Consider the following 10864-nt stretch of genomic DNA (forward strand, 5'->3'; position numbering starts at 1 on the left):
CCGATGGTATCCTGGGCTGCATCAGGAAGAGTGTTGCCAGCAGGTCAAGGGAGGTGATCCTGCCCCTCTACTCAGCCCTGGTGAGGCCACATCTGGAGTACTGCATCCAGTTCTGGGCTCCCCAGTACAGGAGGCACGTGGCACTACTGGAGCAAGTCCAGCGAAGGGCTACAAAGATGATTAGGGGACTGGAGCATCTCTCTTATGAGGAAAGGCTGAGAGAGCTTGGCCTGTTTAGTTTGGAGAAGAGAAGGCTGAGAGGAGATCTTATCAATGTGTACAAGTATCTGAAGGGAGGGTGTCGAGAGGATGGGACCAGACTCTTTTCAGTGGTGCCCAGCGACAGGACACGAGGCAACAGGCACAAACTGGAACACAGACGCTTCCATCTGAACATGAGGAAAAACTTTTCACTGTGAGGGTGACAGAGCACTGGAACAGGTTGCCCCGAGAGGTTGTGGAGTCTCCATCCTTGGAGACATTCAAAACCTGCCTGGATGCGATCCTGTGCAACGCGCTCTAGGTGACCCTGCTTGAGCAGGGGGGTTGGACTAGATGATCTCCAGAGGTCCCTTCCAACCTCAGCGATTCTGTGATATGGAAGAGAAGATGGAACGGAAGGGAGGGGACAGGAGGAACGGAAGGGAGGGGACAGGAGGAACGGAAGGGAGGGGACAGGAGGAACGGAAGGGAGGGGACAGGAGGAACGGAAGGGAGGGGACAGGAGGAACGGAAGGGAGGGGACAGGAGGAACGGAAGGGAGGGGACAGGAGGAACGGAAGGGAGGGGACAGGAGGAACGGAAGGGAGGGGACAGGAGGAACGGAAGGGAGGGGACAGGAGGAACGGAAGGGAGGGGACAGGAGGAACGGAAGGGAGGGGACAGGAGGAACGGAAGGGAGGGGACAGGAGGAACGGAAGGGAGGGGACAGGAGGAACGGAAGGGAGGGGACAGGAGGAACGGAAGGGAGGGGACAGGAGGAACGGAAGGGAGGGGACAGGAGGAACGGAAGGGAGGGGACAGGAGGAACGGAAGGGAGGGGACAGGAGGAACGGAAGGGAGGGGACAGGAGGAACGGAAGGGAGGGGACAGGAGGAACGGGGGAATGGAATAGAACAAAGAATAGAACAGAAAGAACAACAGAAACACTAGACTAGAACACACTACACAGACTAGAACAGACTGGAATGAAAAGAAAAAGAATAGATACTGCTTACTAAAGGAGTAAAGATAAGAAAAAAAAATCCAGAAAACAGCATTATGGTATTATATAAATATCTGGTTCACCCATACCCTCAAAACTGCATGTAGTACTAGACCCCGTATTTCAAAAAGGGCATGTTACAAATGAAATCGGTTTAGGGAGAGGCGCAATGAGTAAAACTATGGAACAACTTGTACTTTATGAACTGTGTAGGCTGGGACTACCCAACCTGAAAAACAGTCAACATAGATGGGGTATGACAGAGGTCTATATAACTTTGCATGGAGAAAGCAGCTAGATATGAGGTGTTTACTTTTCTTCTCTGAGAACTAGAGGCAAAAGATAATGAAAACCAGGTTCAAAGCAAACAAAACCAGTCTCTTAAACAAAACCACACTCACTGTATATTAGATCTGTGAAGCTCTTTGCCAAAGAAGTCCACGACAGAGACAGCACAAAGGCCTTGCTGGTTCTGCCCCTGGAAGAGACCCACTCCTTGCAACAGCACAGCCAAAGGGACCAGCAGAATAACATACTAAAAAGCAGTTTTGCAGAAGAGGGTGCAGGGGATCCTGGAGGAGAAGTGAAACATGCAGCAGCATCACAAACTTGTGATGATGCTAAATTCATCACAGGATGTAATAGTAAGAGTGTAGCCAGCTTGTTCAGAGCAGCAGTTTTTCCCCCCTTTAGCACTCATGATCCCACAGGTTCTGCACCCAGTTTTGGGCTTCCCAGTAAAAGGAAGGTGTTGACAAACTGGAGTGAGTGACTAAGTAACACCACTAAGATGATCAGGGAGCTACAGCACAGGACGCACCAGGAAAAAGTTAGATTTGTTCAGTTTCAAGAAGAAGGGAAAGATGAGGGGGAAGAAGGTGGCGGAAGAGGATCTAATTGTTGTCTTCAACAGCCAAACAGTTGATTACAGAGAAGACTTAGCAACATTCCTCTTCAAGGTGCACAGCAGAAAGAAGAAAGGCAACAGCCAACAGTCCAGCACAGAAGATCCTAATTAGTTAAGGAAAAATTTCCTCACAATGAGGGCAGGTCAAACACTGGAACATATTGCCCACAGATGTGATACAAACAGACCTCCACAAAATATCAAAGATGGAAAATTGATACTCAACTACAGTTTTCCAGTTCAGACCAAACATGGGAGCACTTGCATTTAATTACTTTAAAAGTCACAGCCAAGGAAAACTCTTAAGGACATATTTGTTAAACTAGCTGTTTCAACACACACATCCTGAAAGATAAGAAATTCTCCCTATTAGCTGTCATTTTTTCCCTTTCTGAAAGGAAAGTATGAAAGAAAAGGAAGTATGTGAGCAACGACTATGGCTCAAACAGCCACATCCAAAACTAAGAGGTGTGACACAAAAGATGCAAACGGTAGCATTTATTGACATAACTGTCATTAGATATTCCCAAATCTTATGTTCAGTAGAAAGATGACATCATTAGCTCTACTTAAAGCTGTTACTACTTTTAAAATAACAGTTTCATACTGTACAGTCTTTCAGTAAGCACCAGTTAACCCAAAATTTTGTTGAAGGCTTTCACTGCATGTCAATGGCAACCTACCAACAATCCTAGAAGATCCTATCTTCTGTTTTCCACAGGAGGTATAATGCAGTATTATCCCCTTACTACACCTACTTAAGCGCTGGAGCAGGGAGGGGGAAAAGGTGATTCAGATGCTCAGCCTGTCAGCTTTGATTTGTGCTACAACTAGTAAAAAGAGTAACAGTAAGTTTTTCCTGAGATATGTTGTCAAAGAAGTACTCCACATTCATAAAGTGTCCTCCTTCTCACATATGTCTCTCCCAACCCCAAAAGATATCAGCAAACCTTTCTGCCCGCTCAAACTAGTCCATAAAGGAAGTACGCCCATACAGACTTTTGCCAACATTAAGTCCCATCTATGCAAGTGAAGTTTGACAGCATAGCTAGTAGGAATGCACCACTCCCCACCCATGATTCTATGACAAACCTGAAGTTTGGCAAACCACATCTACAATGCAAGATGATCAGTTAGTATTTTATATATGTACAATATACTGTGATGTACTTTTTGATTAAGTTGTACATAAAGTGAATCCAAAACCTGATATAATAGATATTATCTGACAATACAGTTATCTAAAAGTTGCATGGAGACATATTTCCTGCAGTGCCCTGGATCTGCCAGGTAGCTCTCTAACGATGTCAGTCTCAGACTTAAATGTTGTTCAAAAATTGATAAAGTTGAGCTCATTACTCTGGTCTTTCCTCCTTGCTCAAACTGGCAACTGTATTTGTGGCTGTAACAGCAGTATTGGTGATCCAACTGTACTCATTTAGAAATCCAATATTTGTACAGTAAATACAATTTTTGAGGGAAAAACATTACATCCCAATCAATCTTGGCATTTGCCCTTTTAAATAAAAAACAGGTTCTGCATGTCTTACAGGCAAAAGCCAACTCTAAAAGCCTCTTGAAACACTCATTACACAGCATCAAAACATTTAGAATTCATGAAGTTTTTCATCCCAATAATTAAAATGCAGGCAGAAAAAATGTCAAAAAAAATTAATTTATCTTTAAATCCCTTTCAACAATACTACCATTCTATTAAGGAGCTGTAGAGAGCTAACTAAGCTTCTTAATTCCTTTCTATTTAACCCCACTCTCCTGGAGACCAATGTTCTAATGAGATACCAGTAAAAGATTTGGGCCTTGCCTGTAGAGCATTAGAAATGATTCTACAAAATGGTCCAAACTAAACAGATATCTAACTCTTGGAAAATTGGTTATCATAATACCATTTAGGAGTTTGTATTATTAGTATTTTCTACAAGAGGCAAGGTACTTTATATCAGGTTCACCTCAAGGCAGGTCACAAAGATCACAATAATCCACCCAAAGAGAAGGAGACCTACCTGTCACTTTTAGGATAGTAGAAATAAATACCATAGTAGTTTATATAGTCTGTCAGTTGGTTCAGCATGGATGATTTTTTTTTCTTTTTTTTTGGCTGCCTGCCACTGAACAAAAGCAAATTTTGCACCTAAACAATCTGGGCATTAAGCACACAGGAAGTCTTATCTTCTGACTTAGGGCAGAAGATGACAGACATTGTTGGTGAAAACAAAGAGGCACTGCCCTAATAGCCAAGGGCAGCAACCCTTAAGTACAGTAGGATTTTTAACACCCAACAGACTCGACATCTTGGCACTAGCAGTCACTGCAACTGCTTTGCTTGCCACAGCCATCACAATGGGAAAATCTGACTTGGACAGAATAATACAGAAGGAGAATTTAAAACCACACAAAATGTCCCTATTCCTTATGATTTCTTAATGCATACAAAGATGTTATCTGAATCACATGCACCTGTCCTAAACATCCTCAGGTGCTTGTTTCCATTTCAGATATGCAAACATTACTAATTATTCAGTTTTTTAAAAGTAAATGTCTGGAAATAGTAAAGCAATGCACATGCAATATCCTCTTTAGAACTAACCTTTGAAATTCTTAAAAAACAAGACAAAGACACAAACAAGCCATAAACATGCCAAAAAGATTATTTATTCCCTGACCACTGTTCAGTCAGCAGGGCAAAATGCAGCAAGAGTATCTGGATTTAGGCAATTAAACACAACAAAGTGGTAAATTTAAAGTTGTGAAGAAAGCCCCTAACACAGCCATTTCTTGACTCAAATGCAACATATTCAAGTGGAAAGCTTTGTAATGCAGCTGTTTGTGTATGGAAAGTTCACCTCAATTAAGTCTGTTTAGAGCAACATTCAAGTCCTAACTAACTTTATTTCAGCCAAATTATAATAGATTGCCAAATTAAATGCAAAGGGAGCTGTATCAGTACAAGAAATCAACTCTTTCACAAGCAGGCAAACGACAATTACATCATTTTATCCAAGTGACTCTACTTTAACAATGATCCACACAGCATACTGCATAAAGTGACACTGCTGGAGTATAATTTTTTGTTTTTAAAAACAGCAGCCCAGCCACTCAAAGGGCTTCACACAGAGCAAGTGTCACACCCACATAGGATGCAGGCCTTAAAAACGTTAAAGCTCGTTCAGTGGAAAGTTTCCCCATCACTGCATTTTTCAGTAACAAAGATGTTGCCAGAAATGACAATTTTTCATGTCCCCTGATGATGCCTCGCTAGCATTTGGTTATAAGCCATAAAGCAGGAATAATTTCAGCCTGTCAGGAGTCTAGCTAATGCCCAGTTTTCCCCTAGAGAGAATTCCTGTCAAACGTAATGAGAGCTCCAAAGGCCCTCTCTACAACATAATGAGCACTTAGACCATGCTGGTGATCAGCCAGCAAAAAGCATCAATTTGAGCCTGCCTACACCCTTGGGGCTAGACGTCACCAGTTTTAATAAGAATTATGATTACTATCTGCCAAACGCCTCCTCAGAACTTATCGTTTGCACTGGAAATTCAAAAGAATGTCATTGTGGTTTTTTGTTTCTTTTAATCTAAGACCACCTATATACTGAATTGTAACGCAACCATTTGGCATCCTCATAGCAGGCATCTAAAACAAGATTCTTTAATACGAAAGCGGTATTTTATCAGAAACTAGAGTAACTTAACATGTAAAAGCATAGTACCTAAGACTCATATCCAGGGAAGTTTATCTATCCCTTTAAATGTTTTTTCTTAAGTGTTTCTTAACAGTATACAAAGAGTTAGCGTTTTCTACTCTCCCCAGATAGAGCTAAGGTAGGTATAACGCTCTCTCATGCATCTTAAAAGCCTCTACAGTATCACTGCATACTGGGTATACAATGATAGTTGCCATACATACAGAACATTAAACTTTTGCAATACAGAGATGTTAAGGTCGAAGCGGAAAGCTCAGTTCTGACACTCCTTAATCTCATGGGCTTAACTGATTTTACCCTAAAGTTAATTCTTGGTACGTTTATGGAGTTTACACGCTCTCTTCAAAGCACTTATGAAAATAATAAAATATCCACTTTGCACCAAAAAAGGCTCCCATAGAGACGTTGGCTTCCTCACAATCTGCAGTCTGCTTTAAAGTTGTTCAGGAGGAGGGAAAGAAAAAAGAAAACACACCACTCAAAATCTTGAAGCCTGAAAAAGTTACCTCACAGAAAATCTGCATTCTTCTAAAACACAGGACAAAAGCTACAGAACAGAACTGAGTCAAACACTACTCCAGTTGTTCAGTCTACCTTTCCAGTGAATTACTTTAAAACAATATATAGTGTCATAATATTTCTGTTTTTTTCCAGTATCTTGCATTTAAACAAGTGCATCTCTAAAAACAACACTAAATGCCAGAAATCTATCTAGCTTTCCAGACATAAAACTATCATGGAATTAAAACATCACTTTAGCAAATAAGGTATTTTTAGGGGAGAGGGGGAAAAAAAAAATCAAAGAGTTCAGAGTTACAAAAGCAAAACTCAACTCTGCAGTTCACTTGCTTAATGAAAGTCTTTGAATATACTGAAGATCTGAAGCCTGAACTAATCAATTTCTTTGCTGTGCCCTAGCCGGTCAGCCATGCTCTTTAATTTAATGAAACAAGAGTTTTAGATGAAATAGCACATATACATCAAGAAAGAATTGTATTGTTGCACTTTGAAATGTGTCCAACTGTGCAACTTCATCTAATGATAATTTTTTTAAGAGGCCATCGATTTCTGAAAGACTTATTGTACCAGCATCTTGATGAAAAAGTGAATGTCAGCATATCTACAGAATACTTACACCCTGCCATTAATGCTTTCTTTGGCAGACAATGACTACTCAATTGAGGGTCCTCTGGGCTGAACAATCATTTAGCTTTTCTTCTCTTACGAGGTCCTTAGTGTCTTGTTCCAGTTCAATACTCTCTTTATTCACCATTATAGTGGCTGTAAGTGTGAATTTTATGGGAACTTGCAAACTCATAGTCATAACTAGAGCTTTCCAAGTCACTAATCTTTTCTTACTTTTAAATGGCAAGGATTTGAGCAACTATCACAACATATGCTACGCACACATAAGACCGGTTCTACATATCAAAGGCTCTATCAACGACAAAATAAAACCATAAAAAGCAGAACCAACTTCGAGAGCACTGTTGCTCAACCTAAAGCACACCTCATTTGACAGAAGACAAGCAAAGGTTTACTAATCACAGCTACAAATCAGTCCATTCTTTCAGACATATGATACTGTCATTCAAATATAAATAAAGCCACATTTAAATACGCTAGACTACAGATTTTGTCATTTAGAAAATGAAATGCCTTACCTGTTTGTGCATTTCAATGTTTAATCCATATGACATTTCATAATACTGTAAATTAAGAAACATACATTACTTTCTCATGCTGGCTAACAATTGTATTAAAAGATATTTACAGAAATAAAGAAAAAAAAAACAAATGTACTTACCATCACATAGTGCCTCTGCATTTCTGTCTTTTCACTTGCCAGTTTCTCACATTCCAATTTAAGGCTACAAAATAGATCACACTTTCATGTAAGTGTTATGTCATTTGTTTTGACATCTACCCACCTTATTTGTATTTTGACAGAAAAAGCTCATTAAAAAAACCCTCATAAACTAACATGCAAACAGAGAGAAAGACTTAGTTCATCCTTTAAACACAAAGACTGAACAGGAAATTTAAAAGGTATATAACAGCATTCATGAAACAAGACCAAACTTTCCTTAATGCAACACAGGCGATCTTCATGCTTTGACAAAAAGTTGCTATGAAGCACAGTGAACTCAAGCTATGGTATTATCTGAATTTCTCTAAAGCTATTGTCAGCAGTAAAATAAAAAAAATATTTGTTTGACATTTAGCAAGTTATAGCACTCATTTAGAATTGCAATTTGGGCACATCTATAATTTTCACCTTCAAGTAATCTGCAGCTTATGCTAGCTTTTCCACAACTTGAAAATCAGCAGCTTTGAGTATCATTTGCTAGAAAGTTTTCTGTTTTTGTTTTCTTAAATGAAAAGTTCTATTTGGAACTTGTATTTCTCACTCACAGCCTCATAATTCTGACTACTGTCATTGAGGGGAAAAGCCTCAACAATCCCTCTGTTCTTCAGACAGAGTGCTGATTTTTTTTTTTTAATTACAGTTACAGTATCAAGTGTTCATAGTTTACACTGCATTTTTAAAGTAAAAAATGGCTTAGACAAATCAACAGTTATAGATAAGACTCAGACTACAGTGCCATAGGTGGAAACAAGGAATTTAATCAGAACCAAGGAAATTCCAACATGGAAACCTGCAGAGACTTCATTCCTACCCAAGTCTTGGAGAGGTACATAAATACAAATTTTGTGAGGAAGAGATTCCCCCCATAATGCTAAATGACCTATGTACGCAACAAGGAGAACCCATATCCTAAATATGCTGAGGTAGGGACCTCAGCAACAAGCACAGACACTTGCAGCAGGGGTGTTTGAAGGACAGCACAGCAATCTAAAACAAACGTCACCGCTTCAGTCGATTCATGTTAACTTTGCGGTAGCACTCCAATACTTGCGTGCTTTCACAATCCTTCTTGGTTAAGCACTGCATTTTATGACTCTCTGCATTAACACCGCACACAAAAGAGCAAACATAAGAATTAGTCCCCTGGACGGCCTGTGCCACAAAATTAGAGCAGGTCTTCTCCCAAAATACTTCGGAAAACCCTCAACATAAAGAGTACCAAGGACTTTTTTTTTTTAAACGCATACAAGTTGTGAACGAGTTCAGCTCCGGTTATCACCCCCATTTCACAGGTGCCCAGGCAGCACGATCGCCTCTACTCCAACCACAAGATTACACTGCCTCGTACTGAGCTCCCGGCCCTCCGGCGGGACCCCGGCCCGGGAGCAGCGCGGCCCCGGCCGGCAAACAGCGGCGGCGAGGCGCGGCCGCCCGCACCGGCCGGCCAACGGCCGCGCCGCCGCACGCCCCCGCCTGGACGCGGCGGCGCGGCGCAGCACAGCCCGGCGCCACCGGCAGCGGGACGCCCAGCCCCGCGGCGCTCACCTGTGGTACTGCGCCTGGAGGAACTGGAACTCCTCCTTGATGCGGTCCAGCGACTCCGGGATGGTGAACTTGAAGGGCTGACCCGCAGCCTGGTGCGGCGTCTGGGGCGGGCGCGGGGGAGAGAGCCGCACGGTGAGACAAAAGCCGGGCCGCCCGCACCCCGCCCCGCCGCCGCGCCGCGCACTTGTTACCCACCGCCCCGTCCCTCGCCCACGGGGCGCAGCGCCGCCCGGGGCGGCGCCGGCCCACCCGCGTTCGCCGCCGCCATCTCCCGGGAGCGGGGCGTGCCGACTCCTCCCCGCCGCGCCGCGCCCCGCCGCGGGGGCCCGTCTCCAGTGGGGAGCGGCGCGGCGGCGAGAATGAGGCCGGCCCGGCCCGACCCGACCCCCCGCCGCCGCCGCTACCCCGGCGCATAAGTTACACGTGAAACAAGGGGTGGAAAGGGGTCCCCGGGTCCCCCCCCCCGGGGCCGTACTTACGGGATGCCGGCTCTGGGGGAACATGGCTCTGGCCGCCGCCGGGCTCCTCCGCAGCGCGATCCTGGCGGCGGGCCCCCCCACCCGGCCCCAACTTCAGGTCCCGGGAAGCGCGGGGGGAAGCACCAGCGCCGGCCGCCGGCCCCCCCGCGGCGGCGGGAGGCGGGAGCGGCGCCGCTCAGAGCACCCGCCGCGGGGACATCCTGCGGCCGCCGCTTCCTTTGTTGCTGCTGCCTCGGCGGGGGCCGGCGGCGGGCAGCCGGGCCCCGCTCGGCACCGTCACGGCAGCTCCGCGCTCCTTCCGCTCCGCTCCAGCCCCCGGGCGGCGCCGCGCCGCGCCGGGGTAGGGACGGTGGGTGGGTGGGCGCCGCCGCTCGTCCGCCGGCAGCGTAAATAATCCCCTCGCAGGCTCGCAACTTGCCGACGCGATCGTAACACCGGAAACCCCGGGCGGGGGCGACTCCTCTCCCCACTTCTCTCTCGTGCCGAGGGGGGAAAATCCAGGCGCAGGCAGAGGGACGCGGTGTCAGCGGCGGGACCGCGGCACGCCGGCGGGGCGGGGGAGAGTCTCCAGCGGGGGCCGCGCTGCTCCCGGGCGCCGGCGAAGGGGCCGGGTCATGGGCAAGACACCGAGCGGTGAACAAGGGAGGAAGGAGGGAGGCGGCGGAAAGGGGCGGGGGGGCCTCTGCGCAGCCAGCCCGGGTCGGAGCAGCTTCAGTAGCACATGCACGAAACGCAGGAGCGGAGAGGAGGGCAACCACACACGCAGCACGCTCCTCCGTGACTTGCGAAGAGATCCCTGGGGCAAAAGGAAAACAAAACCCCCCAAAACGCCCACGGGCCCGATCGGCCCAGCCGCCCGCCCCGTCGGGAAAAAAGAAGGGGGAAAAAAAAGAAAAAAGCGTCCGTATCGGGGCTAAATCAGTCGGGAAGCTCCTCCGTGCAACAGCGCTGCTGCAGCCTCCTCCGGCCGGGCGCACGTCGCGGAAGCGCGAGTCTCACCAGAGCCCCCAAAGCAGGACGCATCGCGGCGGCGGCGGCATCCTCCTCCTCCTCCTCCGCGCTCCCTCGGCCGCCCCGGGATAAAGTTGTCCCCGGCCGAGCAATCCAGACCAAAGCGGGCGGGAAGGCGACCGGG

At 46.1% G+C, this 10864-nt stretch overlaps 1 protein-coding gene across 4 annotated transcripts in view; it reads right to left on the reverse strand.

Moving 5' to 3' along the window:
- LOC106491611 (TLE family member 1, transcriptional corepressor) overlaps positions 1-9831 on the reverse strand; it is a 161565-nt gene extending 151734 nt beyond the window's left edge. For all 4 annotated transcript variants that reach the window (XR_010887000.1, XM_067316378.1, XM_067316377.1 and 1 more), the window contains exons 1-4: positions 9730-9831; positions 9251-9351; positions 7643-7706; positions 7500-7544 (exon numbers count right to left, since the gene is read on the reverse strand). Coding sequence is in view for 3 of the 4 variants with exons in the window: in XM_067316378.1 (XP_067172479.1) it covers positions 7500-7544; positions 7643-7706; positions 9251-9351; positions 9730-9753 (234 nt within the window). In the remaining variant the exon portion in view is untranslated. The remainder of the gene's footprint in view (positions 1-7499; positions 7545-7642; positions 7707-9250; positions 9352-9729) is intronic.
- Between the last annotated feature and the right edge of the window lie 1033 nt (positions 9832-10864).

The sequence above is a fragment of the Apteryx mantelli genome, chromosome Z, assembly GCF_036417845.1.
Source record: "Apteryx mantelli isolate bAptMan1 chromosome Z, bAptMan1.hap1, whole genome shotgun sequence".
In the NCBI taxonomy this organism is placed as follows: domain Eukaryota; kingdom Metazoa; phylum Chordata; class Aves; order Apterygiformes; family Apterygidae; genus Apteryx; species Apteryx mantelli.